Below are 23,326 nucleotides of genomic sequence, written 5' to 3'. Positions count from 1 at the left end.
ATGCTTTATGGCCTAATAGTGGCCTAAATGAGGAAACAGTGGAAATAATAATGGAAAAAGCACAATGTGCTACTGAAAAAATATGTATTCTGTAGCTGTTAGATTAAATACTCTATAGATATCTTTTGAGTTCATTTGTTCAGTGGTGTGATTTAACTCTGATATTTCTTGCTTTTTTTTTTTTTTGGGACCAGGGATGGAACTCAGGACCTTGCGCTTGTGAAACAGGCGGCAGAACCACTGAGCTAAATCCCCGGCCTGAACTCTAATACTTCTTTGTTGATCTTTTTTCGGTCTAGTTGACCCATCTATTTCTAAGAATGGGGTATAAATATCCTTCATTATGATTGTATTGGTGTCTATCAGTACCTTTATGTCCAGTAGTTTTTGTTTAGTGAAGTTGCACGTGCCAGTATTCAGTGCATATAGATTTATAATTGGTACCTCTATCTGAATGGTTCCTTTTGTCAGGATATGGTGGCCATCTTTGTCTCTTCTGATCAGTTTGGTTTAAAGTTCTTTGTGTCTGAAAATAAGATAGTTATGCACATTTGTTTGGAAGCTCAAGTTGCTTTCATTTTTAGTCTATGTGCTTCTTTTTGGATGAGGTGTGCCTTTTGCAAGCAACATATGGTTGTATTTTGTTTTTTGATTCAATCTGCCAGCCTTTGTCTTTTGATTGCAGAGTTAAGACCAGTGACTTTGAGAGTTATTATTGTAAGGTATTTACTAAATCTTGTCCTTACATTATTTTTCCAGTGTTGATCACTTTATTTTTTCCTTTATCTTTAACTACTTTCCCCATTAGATGTATACTTTCCTTTAGGATCTTTGGGGTTGCTGACATTGCTGTCTCTCTCTAGGATACCTGTATTTTCTGTTACATTGGTTTAGTAGTCATGTATTTCTTTAGGTGCTCTTTGTCAAGGAAGGTCTTTACTTCTCCATTAATTTTGAAATGTAGTTTTACAGGATGTAGAAGTTCTTTTGACAGTTGCTTTCTTTTAGGGCTCAAAAAACTTTGTTCTAATCCCTTCTGGCCTTTAAAGTTTGTCCTCAGAATTTTCTTATTATTATAATAGGCTTGCATTTATAGATTACTTGCTCTTTTTCTCTAACACCTTCTAATATTCTGTCTTCTTTGAATTTATGGAATTTTTATTATTGTGTTATGGAGAGTTCTTTTCCTGGTTGTGGCTATTTAGGGTTCTATATGCCTGTTATACTTGAATATTGAATCCTTTCTCTTAATTTGAAAATTTTTCTGCTGTTATTTCAGTGAATAAACTTTTGTACCTTTTGAGTCATTTTCTAATTTTGCATTTATTCCTATAATTCAGAGGTTGTTTGTTTTTTTCTTTTTCTCATCTAGCAGCTATTGAATCCAGCTTCCATGGTGTCTTATTGCTTTTTAAGATGTCACACAGTACATGATCTACTGTATTAACCTCGTCTTCAAGTTCTAATGCAGTATCCTCACATTGGCCATATCCGCTACTCCATGCTTTCCAATGAACTTTTTTTTGGTACTGGAGATCGAACTCGGTACCTTGCGCTTGTGAGGCAGGTGGTAGACCAATGAACTTTTTATATTCTGAATTTCTATTTGATTTCTTTTCATAATTTCTAATTATTTAGCAAAATGTTCATTCATATCTTGTATTATTTTGTTTAACTCAATCAACTTATTGTAAGTTTCTATTTTAAGCTCACTGAACATTTTATTAACTCATTTCTGCATTTATTTAAATCTTCTTGAAGCTTGTTAAACATCTTATGAATTTGCATACATGTTTCTTATTTGATTTCTCCAAACATTTTGACCTTTTGATTTTTGAGTTCTTTGCCTATAATTTTCTCTACTTCTTTCTACTCTTGAGGAGTTAAGGGGTTTTGGAGGCATCTTCTTACTTGCATTTCCTGTTTATATTGTTTTGTGTGCTGCAAGTTGAAGATCAGTTGGGATAGAAAAACTGTCAATTTTGTGGCAATCTCTTTAGTTAGGTTCTTTCTTCCTATGATGTTGTTTGTGGTTATATTTATACCCATCTTCAACCTACTCAGTGTAATATTTGAGAGTTTTTTCTTAGTGTCCAAACTTCTTCTGTGGGCTTGATCCCACCAACACTCAGAAAAGAGTTAAAAAACTACAGTAATGTAGTCAACACACAGACAAATCATATATTGGCAGACAATAAACACCAACTCCAACCAAGAACTATGCCACCATTAACAATAGAAATTAGCAATAATAAGAGTCATGGACAAACTGGATATTCACACCACGAAGATCAAAGACTACAACTATACCCCCCTTAATAATAGAAGAGTTCTGCAATATTAATATAGACACAAAGACATACTAAATATTGACATCTAGTAAATATCGTCTAAAAGTAGTAACTATGTCATCATTAACAGTAGAAATCAGTGATAATATAAACTAGCTAAAAATCAAAGTAAGTTTTAATAGTAATAATAAAAATGGAATAGGTAAGGAAGGGGAAAAATAAGTAAAATTTGAAGAAGAAAGAAAAGGAAGATGACAAGAAAGAGGAAAGAAAAATGTGATTAAAATCCAATTAAGGAATAAAAGAAAGTAGATGGAATTAGGTAAAGGTAATAGAAAAAACAAATAAAAAGAAAAATAAGAAAAAATAAAACAGAGCAAAAAACACCACAGCAATTCAACAACAACAACAACAACAGCAACAACAACAAAACCCAAATAAATAGAGAAAAAGAAAAATGAGTCCAAAATTTGTTCCACATGGAAGAGTTGCCCTCCAGGTCCAATGGTACTAGAAACCACCAGCTATAAGGGAGGGACAGTAAGTCACACCTAAGCCCTATTGTGTTACCATACCCACATTCTGTTGTGTGAATACTGAGTCCTGCCTAGCCTTTCCTGTTAGATGGGGTCAATCAATGATGTGTTGTCTGCTTCAGGGCTATATTCACTCCAGTGGCTTTTAGTTTTTGTGCCCTTCAGTGCCCCAAGCCCCTACCATCCCTCACTAACTTTGTGGCCTTTGGGCTCATAAGGTGTCCCCACTTGTTCCAGAGGTCCCTTTCTCCATATGTTGCAGGATGTGAGAAATGTCCAATCCACAGTGTATCACTGATCACTTTGTCAGGTGGGGAAATCGAACAGATCACTGAGTTGTGTCCTGGAAGTGAGCATTGAGGGGGACCATGCAGTCCACTGGACTTAATCCCAGTACTTTCAGACTCACTCCACTCAGAATACCACACATAGCTGCCCTGGCTTCTCACCACAGAGGAGGGGACCACTGTAGTCTCTGCTGTTTAATCTCCTTTGGTGATCTATGACTAGACATCCTATTCCCCATGAGTGTCTCTCATGGGCATCTCCAACCCAGTCAGTGTGGTAGGGTAAACCCAGAGACTGAAGTGTGGTTATTCTGTTACTTGTGATTTCTGAACTATCTCAGTCTTAAAACAGTAATCCCTTTCTCAAAACAGCCCTGATTAAAAAAAAAAATGACCCTGATTATATCATTCCAAATATGGTAAGCATTGCAGTGAATTTCTTCTCCAGTGTTAGCCTGCGTTGTGAAAAGTGTCACTTATAAAGTAAAACCCCATACTGTATTTGCAGCTTAAAATGACCATGAGCTTTTCTTGGATATACCACTGCTTGTTCATTGTTTATCACTGGGGCTGCCAACTCTTTCAGGGCTTACCTTGTATTTGCTGAAGATAGATTTCCATCCCCAGGAGCTGGAGTTAGAATTGTCAACCTCTTTTTTCTTTCCCTGCATTGTTTTCAGTTTTTCCAGTTTCTTTGTGATTTCTAGCTTTCCTGTCTGCTCTTTACCGATTCATGGAGCACTTCTTTTCTTCCTCTTTGCTAAGTTGTTGCTTTTCAGGTGTCTCAATTCCAGGTGCTGGAGCTACCAGTTTGTATTCTGTCATCTTTCCTTCCTGGATACTATGCAAATATTCTTTTTCAGCAGGCCTTCTTTGATACTGAAAAATCAGAAGGGGAGGCACTATCTCTTATAGCGAAGTCTAGGTTCCCCTATCAGACTCTCTTGATATGATAGAGTGAAAGCCCATGGTATCATGGATACCAAAGTATCATGGTATCAACTGACATTACAGTGCTTAGGGTTTCATTTTTTCTCAGTAAAGATGAAGTACCTATTTCCCCACTCTACCTTTCCTGACACTAACCTAGTGAATGGCATTGGTATGGGTCCTTAGACTCTGATGATGGGGGAATTCCAGGTTCATCTCTCAGCCTTTGATTATTTGACTGAGAATAGAATTGCCATTTTTTTTCCTGTGGTATCTCACTGGAGTACAGTGGATATTGTCTAAAAGTTTTCTATCTTACTAGGCTGCCCTTTTTATGGTCATTTTTCTAGAAAGAGTGTGTTAACTGTTGTATTTGGCTTTCCCAACACTAGTCTGTGACATAAAAAACACCCCTCCCTCTCCAAATCAAGGGCCTCATTATTGTCTTTCCTCAGTCCCAAAGGTCCTAATTGGTCCTCATTCTTTTCACCATTCTGTGACTTTTAATATTCATTTTACATGTAATGTACAGGGCTTTTTTATACTAAGAGGATTGAGGAAGATATTTCTCCTCCATCTTTCTATAAGCTGAAGTTGTCTTGAAAAAGTATTTTATTTATTTTTTAAAAAAATGTTTTCTTTAAGCAAATGTGAATACAATATTTCTCTCCCTCTTTTTTAAAATTAGAGATGGTTCTGTACTTTAGTTAAATTTAATTAGTATTATATTCTCCTTACCTTAGGCAAAATCCATACTCTTGGCTGCAAACTTAGGGAAATTCATTTTATTACTTCAAGGTTGACTATCTCATCTATTCTAATTTTTAAAGAAAAAATTAAATTATATTAGAGACTTTGCTGATAGAATTCTACCTTGTGAGAAAAATGATACTTTCTCATGAAAAAATAATAAATCTTTGTGCCAAATACCTAGTTATGATGTCTCCAGGAATATTACTTGCACTGCTTAACTACATTATTAACAAAATGCCTTATGTAATATCAATATTGTCATATCACAAATAAAATTGTAAATATGTTTGCTGGTAAGAACAAAAGTATGATTACTTTCTCTTGTATTGCCTATTTTCAAATGCTAGTAAAAATAAACCACCAGTTATTTTCTTCCTATAGATGAGGGATATGTCTGATAAATCACTCCGGCTAATACTATCCACATTCAGTAACATAAGGGAGGAGCTTGGACATCTTCAAAATGACTTGACAGTAAGATTTATTTTGACTTTTTTCCAAATCCTTTCTAATTCTTAACTTCCTAAAAGAAATGAAGATATTCAGTATACCTTTTTAAAATTTAATACAACAGAGCAAGATTTTGCTTACACAGACATAGCTAAATTACCTACCTGAAATAGTCAATTAGCATTGAAAGAAGAGAAACAAATTGTCCAATATGTAAATAAAAGAATGTTGAGTGTGCATTTATTATTTAGTTTGACATGAAGGTAATTTATGCTTAAAGCCAGCGAGTAGCCTGCAGAATTAGCATAATCTGACTCATTAAATGGGAACTTCCCCCTTTTCTGTATAATAAAGCATACTCTGAATTTGTCACCAAACTTGAAAACTTCTTTCTCTAAGAACTTAGTCATTTCTATTTTAATTGTTTCTGGTCTCAACAGCTAGATAGCTAGATATATTGAGAATACTTTCCATATAATTAACACCTTGAGGACTTTCAAGTGGTTTGGGCATTTTTTGTTTTTGTTTTTGTTTTGCCTCTGATGAATATAGACTTCAACTTGAAAATGCACTATCTGCTGAAATTAAGGAGTATTTGTAGATTAAAGAAAAACACTAAAATGCTTCAGAAAGTTCTGTTTCATTGCACTGAGAGTTACTCAGTCCACGAAAATGTCCCTTTCAATACACGTTTCTAAAATTTCAATCATTTTAAACCATATTTTGCTTAACTTTAAAGAATTCTGTTTTATTAAGCAACTACAAATGGAACAAGTGCTTTTGTAAATCTTTCAGTGTAAACAAGTCTTTGTATTATATGTCTATTGACAAGTTTCTATAATTCTGAATAAATCAATAAATTATGCTCTTAGTCACTGGAAAATGACAAGATAAGACTTGAGAAGGACTTGGCATTCAAAGAATCTCAAATAAAAGGGTATGAAGAACTCTTGGCATCAGTGCGAGCAAATAATCGCCAGCAGCAAGTAAGTTGATGCTTTTGTTGATGATAAGCTAGATTAATAGCTTTTATATGCACAGTTAATTACACATTACAGTTTAAAGATTCAATTCATATGGAATTAAAATATGATGGAACAATGTGTTCATATGAGAAACGACTGGCTTTAGGTATTTCCGATAACTGAATATCCTCTCAGATAAACTTACATACTTTAAATAGAAAATATACATACTCACAAGTATTTCTGCTGTTGGGTGATGACAAGAATTATATAAACATTGAAAGTCGAGGTTCAATATCATTTAATCTAGTAATGTGTTAATTTAAAAAGCATTTATCAGACCGAGGATTTGGCTCAGTGGCACCATGCCTGTCTCGCAAGCGTAAGGTCTTGAGTTCGATCCTTGGTAAAAAACAAAAAAAAAGAAAAAAGAAAAAAAGAAAAGCATTTATGAGCCTTAGCTTGTGTATGTACCATGAACAATAAATCAATGTATGAACTCTAACAGAGTTCTCCAGATTTCTAAGCAGAGATAATTCCTAGAAAATTGTAATGAATCTCTAAGGCTTACCCCTTCTTAATTTTCCCTCTCATGACTATCCTGAATTCTTACTTAGTTGCAAATTGTTGCATGTATAACCAGGCACATGGTCTTTTTGGTGCCCACAATATTGTCAAATAGTAGCAAGAATATGACTACTAAATTGGAACACTGATAATTCAGCTAGTATTGATTCCTTTTCACTAAAGATAGTCAGGTGAGACTAAGGGCAAAGCTAATATGTTATATGGCTGATTTAACATAAAGGCTAAGCAGAGGGGAAAGGGAAAGGAAAGAAGGGAAAAGAATATGAGAAAAGGAAAAAATGGAAAAAAGGTCTTGTAAATAGGGAAGGGTCGGGGTGGAGGTGAAGAGAGGACCGCGGAATGGGGAAAAATAAAAACCAAGATACATCATGGAAAGGTACAAGAGCCCAATGATGAATGTAACTGTATTGTATACCTAAAATGTACCAATAAACTTAATGGAAAAAACCCCGTAAAAGCTAACATTAAGAATGTAAGAAAATGAGCATGGAAAAATATTCGCTTGATTTGACTGAATCAGTCAATTAAAAGAGCAGTCCCCTGCAAAAAGTAAAGTGCATTTGTCTTAAGTATTTGTGTCTTCCTTACAGCAAGGACTTCAAGACTCAGGCTCAAAATGCCAGGCATTAGAAGAAAATAATCTTTCTCTTCGACATACACTATCAGATATGGAGTACAGATTAAAAGAACTGGAGTATTGTAAATGTAATTTAGAACAAGAGAATAAAAATCTTAGATTACAGGTATTAAAAGTTTGTTTTAACTATATGCTATCACTTTAATTCTATCATTACAATCCTAGCATTGGCATTAGTTAAGATATATATTGCCATAGGTATCATTGGTCTTTTTATGAATATATATATATAAAATATTTATTTTGCATAAGTGGACAGATTGATTTCAGATGACCTCACACATGGGTCTTATACTGATATTTGAACTTTATAAAACAAATTCTGAAAATTTCTCTTATTTTAATGTTATACTTAATCATGTGGTGTTCATGTAATAATAAACCTTGTAATGTAATATGTATTTTCTTCACATCAGTACAATTACAGAAAGTTAATTTGTCTTTTGTAGGTTTCTGAGACTTGCACAGGCCCAATGTTGCAGGTTAAAATGGATGAAATTGGCAACCATTACACAGAGATGGTAAAAAACTTGAGACTAGAGAAAGACAGAGAGATCTGCAAGCTAAGGGTATGTTGATTCTACATTGTATAAATACATAGTTCAGCACCAACATTCTAACCCAATAATGATATTTACAAATTTAAAGCTACAAGGAAAGATCAATTGGAGTTTTAGGAATATGCCACAGAACACTTTGTTTTAAATACACACATCACTGCTATCTGTCTTAGCTTAATCTCTTATAGGGTATGAAGTTAAGACATTAATTTCACTGTTTTGTATTTTTATAAATTTACTTTGTGGGTAGGTGGAGAAACCTTTATGATCTTGCTTAAAGCATGCTTATGCAGGCAAAAGCAAAATTCAAGATTGTTCAGCAAAGCCACAGTTGAATTTATAAAAGTCCTTACTGAACTTTCAAATATGATAAATATCAAGGACTTTGTCAAGCACAAGGATAAAATAGTGTTGAACTTTATGTACCTGTAACTGGTATCAAAATCAAGATATTTGCAAGGATAAGTATGTAGTGCTTTACTTTGTAGCTCTTTGTTGAACTGACTTAATCTAACCCTTAATTTATTAATTCCTAAATGTACTTAAATACACTTAACTGATTTAATGAGCAAAATGATTGTATTAGTCAGCATTTCTGGACACAATATTCAACATATACAACTTAAAAGAGGAAAGGTTTAATTTAGCTCACAGTTTGGGGATATTCAATCTATTGTCAGCTGATTCCAAGGGAGGAATATCATGCCAAAAGGGCATGGCTGAGCAAAGCTGCTTTATTTATTGTGGCAGAGGAGCAAAGCTGGGGGAAAATGCCAGAGAAGATCAGGTGAAGGGCCATGTATACTACCCAATGCCTTGCCTCCATGATCCACCCAGACACACTCAGGACCATGCTACACTAATTCAACAAATTTGACATATCAGGTTATAATGATCATAGATTTTTCTCTCCAAATATAACTTTAAAATCTTTACCAATAAATAAAAATGAAACAAAATATAATTTGTTAAAAAGCATGCTGATTGTTCTATCAGATTTCTTCTACCAGTTTACTCTTCCATTGGAGCATTACTAGTAGCACGCTAACCTAACAGCCATCTATGTGTACATATGTGATGAAGAGAAAAATGGACAAGATTTATAGTCAGAAGACCTGTCTTAGAGTTGTAGATTTGTTACTTGGTAATTCTGTGCCCTTTAACCTCTGAAATTCATTTACCTCTTTTGTTAATAAGGGTTATAATAATGCTTGTCTCACAAGGATGCTATGAGTACTGAGACAAGTTAGGCAGGAGGAATAACTTATGAACTGAAAATCACAACAAATTATTAGTATTCAAATGTCTTAATTAGTATATGAAGGAATCTGAAGTCTCTGTTTTCTTAGCTTTATTTAAATTATTGGACTGCAAGACTATTGCTTAGATAATAGTCTCAAATAGTAAAGGCACCTTTAAAAATGAGAATTTCCTAACTGGCATTTCAATTCTTAAAATTTTATAGAAGTTTATAGCTATTGGTACTTTGCTTTTCATTTTATTATTAGCTGTACTGACTCTGTGGTAACTAAACCATACTGGTATTTAGTTACATGTTTTATCAATAAGGGTTATAATAATACTTAATTCTTTCTAAATCCTTAGTCCCAATTAAACCAGTACCAAAAAGATGTTTCAAGAAGAGAAGGAAGCTGTAATGACTTTCAGTTCAAGCTTCATGAACTGACAAGCTTGCTGGAAGAGAAGGATTCCCTCATAAAGCGTCAGTCAGAGGTAAAGAAAGGAAAGGGTTGAGGAGGGGAAAACTAATACAACTCAGTACTGTGAGAAAATTACTTCCTGTGGACTAGAAAAAGACACATTTCCAAGGCACACTTTATTATATGGCAGTGCACTGAAGATTTATATTTCAGTAGAAATAATTCAAATGAAATAGGGAATTAAAGCAAAAATTAAGCACCATTGTACTGCACTGTTAATATTTTTAAGACATTGACTTTATATTTCATTACCAGTAAAACTCCCCATAATCCTACAAACTCCTTAATATATTATGAGCTGCTTCATCAAGGGACTACATTACATTTCTTCCTGTATCTTCAGCATATAGCCTAGCATTTGGTATATGATAAGTACTACAGGAACTACCAAAAATGGTGGCTAATATATTACTATGATTGAATAAATGGTGGTTAGAGTTAACATTCACTGATTAACTTCTGTTATGAAGCTATATCCACTTCCATATTGAAGTTTCAGTACTTTTATTATTGGCTATACTTATCAAGCTTTTTAGAACAAAAACATTCATAATTTTATCTTGAGAACTATAACCACTCGATTTCAAATTATCTACCAAATATAGATATCCTACTTTAGTTAGTGATTTCTTCCAAACCCATATAACTTCTTGAGTACTGTGAAGAAACACTATGGTAATTATTAGTAACCTTGTTAAATGATCAAGCATAATTCTTACCTCATGTTTCTACTTTTTTTCAAATGATTGTATTGTTTTCTATTTATAAGGAACTCTCAAAGTTGAGACAAGAAATATACTCATCTCATAACCAACCCTCCAGTGGTGGAAGGACTACTATTACCACTAAAAAGTAATGTATTTTTAAACAAAATTTTAATATGATTTTTATTATATAATATTTTATTATATAATTTTATTTAACTTTTAATTGATATATATCTCAATTAAGATATATATATATATATATATATATATATACCACTAGACAGAATTTGGTGTTTCCTACTAGCCAATAATTCTACTAAAGAATAAATATTCATAAGACATTGCTATTGTTATTGTTGTTATTGTTAAATACAATCCTGTAATTACCTTTCCTATACTTACAATGTGTTAAATACAATGGAGGTAAAAAAGAAATAATTGATGCTTTAACCAATCATATTAGGTTGGACTTACTGAATTGCACATGATGTTACCCAATTTAAGCTGAAAATTAGTAAATTTACCTATTGGCAGTTGCTTAATGATCAAATGGATATGTATGCTCAAAATATGTTTTCATAAATCTTTTTCTATATCTTGGCTCTGCTCTTTCCTGTGTAGACATCACCCTTAGGCAGTTTCTCCTTAGCGTAGTGATATGACAGCAGCTTACATCCCAGCAATTTTGCAAAACCAAATAGAAACTGTTTCTTATATGTACCAATTCCCCACAATTAATGTAATCAATATGTATTGCAAGCATGTAGTAATAAAAATTTAAGAAGAATTTCAGCAAATGTCTACTTTGGATATTTCATATAAGTGGAATAATTGTAATTTTATTTTGTATTTTCAGGATGTGTCCATGTTTTAACATATGCCAGTACTTCACTCTTTTTTGTTTCTAATAATATCCCATTTTATAAAGGTACATTTTTATTCAGGTGATGAATATTTGCATTGTTTTTCATTTCTGGCTATACTAATAATGTTACTATGAATATATTTGTACAAGTTTAGGTAGAATATGTATTCATTTCTTTTGAGTATATACCTAGGAGTTGAGTATCTAGATAATGTGGCAATTCAACATTTAACTTTTTGAGGAACTGCCTTATTGCTTTTTAAAGCAGCCGACCAATGTACAGTCCTATTATCAGCAGATGAGGGTTCCAATTTCTCCCCATCCTTGTTAACATTTATTATTGTCCATCTCTTGGATTTAACCATCGTAAGTGGTGAGGAGTAGTGTCCCATTATAGTTTTGATGTTTATCTCCCTCACAACTAAAATTTTAGCATTTTATCATATGCATTTTTCCATTTATATCTTTGGAGAATGTTTATAAAAGTTCTTTCTTTAATTGGGTTGTCTTGTTGATTTGCAGAAATCTTATATTCTCAAAACAAGTCCCTTATCAGAGATTTTATTTGAAAACATTTTCTTTCATACCATGGGTGGTCTCTTAACTGTCTTAACAGTCATTTGGAGCACAAGTTTTTAAACTTAAGTCTAATTAATCTATTTTTGGCTTATAATTTTGATATCATATGAAAGAAATCATTGCCAAGCCATGTCATAACAACGAAGTTTACTTCTAAGAGTACTATCATTTTATTACATTTAGATCTATGATCCATTTTTACTTATTTTATATGATAAGAAGTTCATTCTTGTGCATTGGGATATCCAGTTGTCCCAGTAGAAGTTGTGGAACACACTATTTCTTCCTCCACTGAATTGACGTGGTACCCTTCTCTAGCATTAAATGATCTTAAATATAAGGATAAATTGTAGACTCTCAGTTTTATTCCTTCATTTTGTTTTTTAGTAAGTGCTACAGTGTTTTAAATAGCATAGGTTTATAGTAAGTTTTGAAATTAGGAGCGAGTCTTCATACTACCTCTCTTTCCAAGATTGTTTTGCCTATTATTGGTCCCTAACTTTTCCATATTAATCTTAGGATAGTTTTGTTAATTTCTATAAATATTCCACCTCAGATTTTTATAGGAATTTCATTGAATATGCACAAAAATCTGGGCCATATTATAATGTTAATACTAGATCTTCTGATCCAAGAGCATAGGACCCCTTTCTACTTACAGCTTCTTTAATTTTTTTGTTTCTTTGTTTTTTTGCTTTGCTTTCTTTTGCAGTGCTGGGGACCAAACTCAGGACCTCACACATGCTAAGCAAGCACTGTACAACCCCCCAAGCTTTATTGTCTCAAGGCTATTTTATTTTTAGTTTTCACTGTATAAGTCCCTTAGTTATTTTCTCATTGCTGGGACAAAATACCTGACACCCACAAGTTAAAGAAGGAAAGGTTTATTTTAGCTTACAGTGTGTAGAGGTTTCAGTCCATAATCTGGCTCCAAGGCAGGGTGGCATGGCAGAGGAGAAACAGTCCATGGCAGGGAAGGCAGAACACAGCAGCAAGTCTTCCTTTCCCTTTTATCCCATCCAAACCACAAGCCTATTGGATGGTGCCACCCACACCCAGGTTAGGCTTTCCCATTATCCACACCGAGAACATTGATAAACCAATTAGTGGACTAATCCAATTATTACACTCTTAACCCAGTAGCACACACCCATGATCCAGGCACTCCAAAAAGCCTTACCCTGGAGCACGTGAAGCTTTAGGGGACATTTTAGATATGAACTATATCAAAAGTCTTAAAGTTCTTTTGCTACACTTATCCCTAAGTATTGTATTGCTTATTAATTTTTAACTTTTATTAATGCATGATTACATTCATCATGGGGAAATGATATATGTACATAACATATTACTTTTTACTTTCCCTTCCCTTTTCCTCCCTCCCCCCGCCATCTCTAGATCCCCTTTCCATTTGTAAAGATCTATATTCCTGTTTCATATTATGTTTTATTTCGTTCTTTAAAGTATTTATATTTTGAGTTTCTCATATAACAGAAACCATGTGGCATTTCAGCTTATTGCCTGATTTATTTTACTTAACATTATGGTCTCAAGGTACATCCATTTGCCTAAAAATGACTTGAATTTGTCTTTCTTTATGGCTAAGTAGTGCTCTTTTGTGTACAAATACTCCATTTCCTTTACCTGTTGATGGATATCCAGGCCATTTCCAAGATTTAGCTATTATGATTTTGTTGCTATAACATGGATAAGCATGCATCACTGTTGTCTAATTATTTCAGGAAGATACCTAGAGCAGGAATAGTTGGGTTGAATGGAATTTCTTTAGTTTTTTGAGGAAATTCCTTAATGATTTTCATAATGGTCGTACTAGTTTACATTCTCACCAAAAATGTACCATTTCACTTTTTCTGCTGCCTCACCAGCATTTGTTATAATTTATTGATGATAGCCATACTTTCTGGAGTGAGATGGAATCGCAGTGTTGTTTTAATTTGCATTTTTTAATAGCCAGAAATGTTGAAAATTTTTTTCATGTATTAATTGGCCATTTGTACTCATTGTGAGAAGTGTGTATTCATTTAAGTTGTCCATTTTTTGGTTGGGTCTTCTATTTTTTAGGGATCTAATATTTTTATATTCTTTATATATTCTAGCTATTGCATCTCTGTCTGAGGAGTAGCTGGCAAATTTCTTTTCTTTTCTGTAGACTGTCTCTTCACACTATTGGTTCTTTGCTGTGAAGAAGCTTTCCAATTTTGTGTTTTTATGTCTTTATAAGTGGAGTTGTCTACTTATTTTCACTTTCAGAATGTTCATTACAAGTTATAGAACTGCAATTGATATTTTGTGTTCATCTTTTTTCTGCAATTTTGCTGAACTCACTTGCTACTTATAATAGTTTATCAGATTTCTTAAGGTTTTTATACATGTTGTATCATTTGCAAATAGAGATAATTTGACTTCATTTTCTTTCTGAATTCCAGAATTTTATTTATTTTTATTGCCTAATTTCCCTAGAACCTCCAGTGGCAAATAGAAGTGGCAAAAGTTTATAAACTTCTGTTTTCTTGAACTGAGGGGAAAATATTCACTCTTTAACCTTTAGATATGATGTTAGCTTTTCTCAATATGATGTGGGATTTTATCAAGTTGAAGGTTTTTTTTGTAATCTTAGTTTATGGAATTATTCTAAGTCATAAAAGTGTATTGAAATTTTTCAGATGCTTTTTATGTACCTATTTAGATGGTCACGATTTTTGTCCTGTGCTCTATTAATATGATGCATGTCATTAAAAGACATTCTGATGTGACAATCTTGCATCCTTTGAATAATACCCACTTGATTGTATTTTATAATAATCTTTGTTACTGGATTTGTTTTCCAGAATTTTGTTGATAATTTTCTTTACACATTCATAAATGATACATATATAGTTTTCTTGCGATATATTATGTATGATCAAAATATACAATAAATGTTTAAGTAAAAAATTACAGTAAAAGGCACATAGCCATTAATCTCCTTAAAATATTCCTCCACACTTTAAACACACTTATACCATCATTTTTGCCACTTTATGAAGCAGTTCTAGAATTTCTCTTTCCTAAGTGTCTTTACAAGGTGTGCTAAAAAAAATACAGTGACTACTGCTCCTGAGTGACATCCAACTGAAAGGCAGGCTTCTAAAACCATTACAGTGTACCCTCACCCACTTTATTTTGTGGTTCTGTTACCATGTGACTTCTGGCTCTTCCCTGAAGTCAAAATGATTATGAAGTTAAACAATTTGACATTGATTTAACTTTGATAGTGAGGCAGCCAGGACAGTAAAACAAAAGACACTAAAAAACAAATGACTTCCAGAACTGCCTCAGAAAGTGAGAAGAATGATGATGATGGGATGTGTTTTTGAAGTGAGGTGGAATACTTCATGGGAGATTAATGGCAATGTGTCTTTTATTGTAATATTTTTTAAACTGAAATATTGACCATATGTTTTGATCACACTTCATTTTCTAATTGGAATCAGGGTAAAACTAGCTTTGTGTAATGAAATGGGAAATGTTTTTTCTATTTGGAAGAGTTGGTATTAATTATTCTTTAAGTGATTGATAGTGTAGTAGTTGGAGTTATTTGAGCCTAGGTTTTTCTTTGCAGGAATTTTTTTAAGTTGCCAATTCAATCTCATTATTTGTCATAGATATATACAGTGGCTATATACCAAGTGGATGCCTAAAGCTTTAGATAGTATCAAACTATGTATTTACTATAGTTTTTTCCTACTTATTCTTTCCCTAGATCTTAACAACATCAGCATATTATTTTGTTTTTTTCCCTTATTAAGTCCAGAGTTTTCACCTTTTTCCTTAAAGGAAACATATCTTCTGTTTGGCATATCTGAATTCTGAAATTGCTACTCTTGTAATTTGGCACCATTATAAAGTAAATAGTTTCATGAATACAAGTATTGTGCTACCATGACAATTGACCTGATAACTGAGAAACTGCTAAATTACTAACGGGTGGGTAACATACATATACAACATGGCTATAAGGGATGATTCACATCCTGAGAGGAGCAGGATAGCACAAGATTCCATTATCCTACTCAGAGCAGTACAAAATTTAAAACTTGAGAATTGTATATTTATGGAATTTCCCATTTAATATTCTGACCATTTTACTGTCTGATTTTCACTATATCTGATGAGAACTATACTGTTAATCCTATATTTTTCCTCTTTGAATACTGTTCTTTTATCTCTGGATCTTTTTAGGATTCTCTACCACTGCCATTTAGCTATTTGAAAATGACATAACCTGCTGTGGTTTTCTTCATATTTATTTTCCTTGAGGTTCACTGAACTTCATGAGTCTGTGTGCTTCAGTTTTTAATCAAATTTGGAAATAATTTGGTTATTTCTTCATTCACTTTCTGTTCCTTGCCATTCTGCAATATACACATGTATGTACATACATATACTATATATATATATATATATATATATATATATATATATATACTGTATATAATGGTAATAATTCTCCATAGGTAACTCATGCTATGTACTATTTTTCAGTCTTTTTTCTTTTGTTTTATTTTAGACAATTTCTCTTGATGTCTTCAAAGTTACCAGTCCTTCTTCTATAGTGCTTAGTCTGTTATTAATCCCATTCAATATTATTTTTCTTTAGAACTCTAGTGTGGTGTTTTATATATTCTCCATTTCCCTTTTCATTATGCTACTATTTTCTCTAACTTCTTAAACATATATTGTATATTTGTATATCTCTAACATATGCATCTCTTCCACTTTTTATCAGTGTTATTTCTTGGTCTGTTTCTAATTTATTTTCTCTTATTAGTTACATCACCCTGTTTCATTGTATGATTACTAACATTTAATGGAATGTCACAAATTAAGGTTTCTGGATTTTTTGATATTACTTAAAATATTTGGGAGTTTTGTTCTGGGATAAAGTTAAGTAACTATTTTGTATACACACTAAAAAGTAATAAAAGTAACTTTTAAACAGCTTAATACATTAAAGTCTCACTTTTTAAACTGTTATAATAGCTTGCAGTCTAAAGCTAATTTCATCACATTACAAAAGCAGCAGCTATATGTTGTCTATGAGATGCCCCCTATTTTAGATCTTTTCACTCTGGTTAGTGGAACACAAAAATTTACCATCCCTATGTGAGCTCAAGGTATTGCTAGTCTGCTCCTTTCCAATCTCTTTTCAAGCTTTGATAGCTTTTTCACATACAAATGTTGATCAGCTATAGGAAAGCCTGCATAGGTCTTATCTCTCTTCAACTTGTAGTTTTCTCTTCTCCCATATTCTGCCCTACAAATACTGGCTGCTTTGGATACCTTAGCTATAAACTCTGTTACTTCAATTGGTGAGATTTCTGAATTGTTTGATTTCCTTTTCTCTATCCTGTAATCAAGAAAATCTCTCCAGGCAGAGAGCTAGGGATGTGTGGGGCTCATGTCACTTACATTCCCTTCTGTGACATCATTGTCTTGTGCTGCCAGTGATCCCCTTTATTATTACTACTTTTAAAAAATAATAATAGCAAATCTTTGTCCACTGGGAGATTTTTTTTTTTTTTTAGTTTAAAGTCACTCAGGGGCAAACTGGTTTAGTAACAAGACTTTTTTCATGCCATCTGTAAACACTTTTCTTATGTACAGGTACAGGACACAGTATCCAATCCTAGGCCTCCTGTATGATGACTATGAATATATACCACCAGGTACTGACACACAGACAATTGTGATTGAGAAAACAGAAGACAAATGGACTTGTGTAAGTTTATGTGGACATTTATAGTCCTATTTTGACTATATTTTAGCCTTTAAATCTTAAGTAAAATATCAAATGTCATAGACAATTATGAAGGGAGAATGGGGAGGGGCATATTTTAATGAAATTTGCCTTGCAATCTTGACTATATACCTATTCCTGTAGATTATAATCATTTTAGACTTTGAAAGGAGAGAGGAGATATGTCTATTTTCCCCCTAGATTGTGAGGTCCTCCAACTTTAAATCTTAAGAGTTTATAGTGAGGCTGCTGAGCAGTCATTTCAATGTCATGTACTCTAATATCTACCTTCTAAAAGATCCTCGAAGATGAATAGGTAATATAGACTTCAACATCTTTCTAAGTACTTTAATCCATTGTAAAGGGGCTGATTAAAATCTTCCTCTTATAAAGGGCTGACAGCTACTTTCTTGAAACTTCTATGGATTAATTTACTAAGCTAGTGATCATCAAAGAAAAAATGTGTATTCTCTTTCTCTCCAGGGGTAATATTGATCCCTGGGACGCATTTCCAAATGTCTGAAGAAATTTTAGTTACTTATAACTAGAGAGTGGGTATATTGTCATTTAGTGGGTAAAGGCCAAGGATGCTGCTAATAACTATAATGTGGAGGATAATCCCTCACAAGAAAGAATTATCCTGCCCAAGATGTTAATAGTGCTGAAGTTGAGAAACCTTGTGAATACAACAAAATGCTCTTGGTTTTTTCCCTAATTATATATTCCTAAACCTTTCTCAGAAATTCTAATAGTAATCCACTGAGATCATAGGAATGTGTATTATCTCTTAGGTGCAATAGACAGAAAAATGTTTGGGAATTCCAGCTCTCACACTATATACAATCCATCTTAAAACATTGTGAAAATAACATGCATTTTGTTAAAATTCCTACCTATCAAACTGCTTAGGCACTAAAAGCACATAAAACCAATCTATGGCCATCAAATAACCATCAGTAACCACTTATTGAGTGTTTATTGTTGGAAGGTGGGAACAGATTGCAAAGGAAGTATAAGGGTATTACTAATAATACCCTTTGTTTCTTGAGCTAGGTGATGGTTGCACATCCATGTTCAATTTCTGAAAATTTAGTTAAGTGCTTATAATACGTACTTTTTCTACGTTTATTCTATATCAATATGTGTACTGTGACAATTGCTAAATATACAAATGGCAATCAAAATTCTGCAGAACCTTTTGAAGAAATCTTAATTAATTTAATCAAGATTTAATTAATTTCAGATGTCCTGTTAATAAAATTAAGCATTTGCTAAATAACTCACTTAAAATATATTTTGGTTGGACAAACTCAATTATTTGCATAAACAAATAAAATTTTTTAGCTTTGAAGCCCTTCCATAACAATAATGAGGGTACCAATTTTGTAAATATGCTTGTCTACTATCAGTGGAAGCAAGCAATTACTAGTAAGCCTAAAACAAAAAGATTCGTGTAATTTGATCTTTAAAATTTTGTTTATCTTAGGTCATTAATTACTTGAGAGTTACTTGTTACTACTAATCATCAACTACAAAAGAGTACCTGTCGACCCTGTAGTAGCAAAAGAAAGGTCAATATAGGATTTACAATTTATCACTCAGGAATAATTTCATGCTGAAATCCAAGACTTAGATACAATTGATGCTACTAACTACGTGTGTCTCAGAAGTGGTAGCAATGTGAGAACCTGCCAAATTAAGAGTGGAGAATAGTAGCCATTTCTTTTCTATCCATTAAAACATGTAGCAATAAACATTAAAGTTGATATCTGTAGGGTTGATAAAGACTGGTAGCAAGTTCAAAATATACTTAAGTCCACAAATGATAGAAAGAACCATATTTATTATTAGAGATCTTTGGCCATACATTTAACCTCTAAATATGACATGAAGGATGAAATTTATTCAATCCTCCTTCCTTCCAATTAATGGTCATTTAAATATATACCTTGACTAAAGTCAGAGAGATCATTGTTTCAATATCATACAAAAGTCCCACAAAAGTGCAGTGCAGTCCCTTTGTTTTTATACATATCAATCCAAATAATTTTCCATAACTGTGTACATACATTGATAATATCTTTATGAACCAATTGTAAGATAACCTTTTCTTTTCTTTTCTAGCCATGAATGAATCCACTTTAAACTATTACAACTCAAAGAAGGCTATGTGTGCAGTTTATATTTTGTTCTTTTTCTGTTGATAAATCCCAGTCAAATTTTTGAACCGTATTACTACTGAATGAATCAAATGGAATGACCTAATTCTCAGATGAGTTTTCCAGCTATTTATTAGATTCAAATCTTTTCTATAACATTTATGTATTCAGTATACATACAAACCAAACGAGAAAACCTGCTTGCTTGAACTTTGATTGCAGAAAATGTAGAACATAACCTACAATTTTTCAGACAGGGTGCTTTCTAGATTGCCTACTAAGTTGTAGGGGTAGAGATTTTATGTTATTCAATGGGAGATTTTCTCTGATGCTAGATGTGCAATTCTGCCATAAGAATTAATTATGTTTTTAACAAAAAGGGGCAAAAAGAAATTGAAAAAATTCAAAAAATAGTTTAGTGCATGATACATACAGTCTAAATTTGCTTTTCTCATATTAAGCCTGTGACAAAAGGGCGGCTTTATTGCATGTTATTTACAACTCTTGGAAACATAACTATATCAAAGGTGATAGTTAATTTCATTTAGCAGGGAAGTGGGATATCTTTTTAAATAACTAAATCCACTAAATTGTACATTATGCTACTTGGTTCTGTCTTGGTAAGTGCCTTGGCAAATCTGTCCCTTTGAAGCATACTTGCCCCCAAATTAGCCCACTCATTCCTTAAAAGCATATAACACTATATTGTAGCAGTGGGCAAAAATAAAGCAGACTTTTTCATAGTGCTATACAAACATAACACTGAAATACTATACAGATATAAAGACTTAGGGAATAAATATAGCAACAACACATATTTGATACGTGTATCCTACTTGGAACATATTTTATAGTATTTAATGTACTCAGAAATTTACCAAGTGGGCTTTAATAATCATAAAAACTGAAAAGAAGTAGTTTTAAAAATGCATTTACAAGAATACATTTTTTAAAAAAGTCTGCCTGTAGCAGTTAAGAGGTCAGCACTTTCCTGACCTACTTGATCTATGGATAGGGAATAGAGGCTTATGAAAAGGTCCTTGTCATTCTGAACATTTTTTAACACTCATAAAATTTAGCAGTAGAGAGAACTGTATTTTTAAAATACATATTTTGCTTCTGATTTGTGATTGAGATCAATAGAAAAAGCAGTGATGTCTTTTCCTCTCACCAGTTTAAGGGCGCTTATGTATAAAAACTGCAAATATATCAGTTGAGGAAAGTTTGTTTATCTAATTTCTATTTTAGTGTTTTTACTTTAGAGGTCAAATAAAATGGAGACTATAATGACATGCAAAATAATTTATATGTCTAAATATGTTAAATATTTGCACTGTTTTTGTGGAAGTTGAAGCAAGAAATGTACATTTGGATTTTTAGCTTAGCTCTCTATCATGTATTTGGAACTAACAAGCACCACTCTAATAAAATAACCAAACACTATAAGGACTTCCTGATGTAAACTATCACAGATGGCACTTTAAAATAGTTTGACCTCCAGTTGACTCAGGTTTCTGCTTTAAATTAGAATTTCTTTCTATGTTCCGTAACTCACTTGTTTCAGACCTAAAATTCTATAATGCATTCTTCCCATCTCTATAATAATGCTCTGTTACTTTCTCTTAACATAGACAGTACAACAGGAACAAAATAAATCTTTAAACAATTGTATCTCTAGGGCTGGGGATTTAGGTCGGTGGCACCATGCCTGCCTTGAAAACGCAAGGTCCTGAGTTCAATCCCCGGTACAAAAAAAAATTATATCTCTATGCCCAATTTAGATCACTTTAATAAAAACCCATCATATCTCTTCCATTATTGCAGTCTATAAAGATGTTTCTTTTGAAAGTAAATGTTGTGAAAATATTTCCTCAAATGGTATATCTTCCCCATCACTTGAAATTATTAAACTTACTGTTTTTCCATAGTACTTTTTGTGCAATTAAAAACTACAAAGTATTTCATATTCACCCTAGGATAAATAGTAAATAGAAAATATTCACATACAGAACACAATGAACACATCTTTCTTAATAAAATCTTTAAAGATATTTATTCCAGAACAAGATATACTTTTTTTACTTTAGTCTGCAAAGGAATAGTGGAATTGTTATTTTATATAATTACATGATAACCAATATCAATTTTATGATAGTTTTGGGAATCTTGGATTCATCTCTTGTCAACAATAAGATGCTAAGTCCATGGTCTTGAACTTGTATTCTCATCCTACCACACTAAAATAATAGTTTTGTTACTGAAGCAGATTTTCCTGAAATCCTTTAAGGGCAGCTTTTGCAATTTTTTTCTTTGATTCTACAGGCTGCTTACTAACACAATCAGTGCTGAATACTCCTAGTTCATATGTGCCAAGATCCAACAAAGCAGAGTAGTTTTTTTAAATGGGAGACTATATAGGCTTTTTGATAGTTTACTAAAGAGGTCTAATGGCAGTCATGCTGTAATTGAAAAGTGTTAGAATCTAGCAGTGATGGTGAACCTTTTAGTGCTTTCAGTGAAAGAAACAGCCCACTGTGGTATGCATGCCACAGCTTTGCCATCACTCATCTAGGATAACAGCATTTTGGAACCAGGTGAGATTAGGACTTACTTTAGAGGTTAAATGGGATAATGTCAATATTGTCAATTGGTTCAGATTTTAAAATGGAGCAGGATTCTCTTTGGAGTTACTTGGGCGATGTTCAAGGAAAAAGACACAATAGCATTTGGAAGAGGCACATGAACCATTTTTAGTGTAGAATATAGTGCTAGATAGAACCTTTAACCCACTGCCCATAACAATATTCTTAAATATTTTTCTTTCCATCATGCCTTAAGCCATTTAGAAGTGACAAGTGGACAAAACCATCTGCACATAGTGGCCCTGAATTGTTCTGGAAAAATGATTCTCTATTTCAATCTATTCTTTCTTGTGAAGGCACTTTGAATTGCAATTCTACATTTTTAAATGGAAGCTGTTATGCATACAGGGAAGTTTGGGCCAGTAAAATTATATTTTTAGGGCAATATTTCATTTGTAACTTGGGCTGAATTCATGTTTTACCTGAGCTGAAGTTTTCTAGGCCTAACTTGTAAGAAAATCTATCCACTTTTATCCAGCTCCACTGTAACCATGAATAACAGGAATGACTTAATGGAACTCTGCATCCTTCAGAAATTCTGTGATGGATTCCTCATGTAGCCTCCAGAGTCATCTTCAAAATGTACATAGCAATATATTACTCCTTTCCCAAAACTCCCAAATGGTTTTGCACTTTAAACTTATCACAGGTCTTTTCAGTCCCTTGAATTTACAGTTATCCAGCCAAAGCTTGCTCCTTCTCAGTTATTTGTATTTATAGATTTCTCTGCCTTGCTCTTCCACAAGATCTTTATGTAACTAGTTCCTTCTCGCCACTTACGTCTAAGCATACATGTCCTCAGTAAAGATTACCTCTATCTACTCACCCATAGATATGTTTAAGCAGAAACACTAAA

General features: G+C 32.9%; 1 protein-coding gene across 3 annotated transcripts in view; it reads left to right on the top strand.

The window, feature by feature from the left end:
• Pof1b (POF1B actin binding protein) overlaps window positions 1–20,197 on the top strand; it is a 99,535-nt gene extending 79,338 nt beyond the window's left edge. For 2 of the 3 annotated variants that reach the window (XM_004868874.4, XM_004868873.4), the window contains exons 10-17: window positions 5,179–5,271; window positions 6,120–6,233; window positions 7,391–7,543; window positions 7,887–8,006; window positions 9,603–9,731; window positions 10,488–10,570; window positions 17,537–17,651; window positions 19,794–20,197. In XM_004868874.4, the coding sequence (XP_004868931.1) occupies window positions 5,179–5,271; window positions 6,120–6,233; window positions 7,391–7,543; window positions 7,887–8,006; window positions 9,603–9,731; window positions 10,488–10,570; window positions 17,537–17,651; window positions 19,794–19,799 (813 nt within the window). In that variant the 3' untranslated portion in view covers window positions 19,800–20,197. The remainder of the gene's footprint in view (window positions 1–5,178; window positions 5,272–6,119; window positions 6,234–7,390; window positions 7,544–7,886; window positions 8,007–9,602; window positions 9,732–10,487; window positions 10,571–17,536; window positions 17,652–19,793) is intronic. The other variant, XM_004868875.4, reaches the window with a different exon arrangement.
• The last annotated feature ends 3,129 nt before the right edge of the window (window positions 20,198–23,326 follow it).

The sequence above is a fragment of the Heterocephalus glaber genome, unplaced genomic scaffold, assembly GCF_053883595.1.
Source record: "Heterocephalus glaber isolate CG9 unplaced genomic scaffold, H.glaber_assembly_v1.0 deba00001613, whole genome shotgun sequence".
NCBI lineage: Eukaryota > Metazoa > Chordata > Mammalia > Rodentia > Bathyergidae > Heterocephalus > Heterocephalus glaber.
This window is presented reverse-complemented; position numbering and strand designations above follow the sequence as displayed.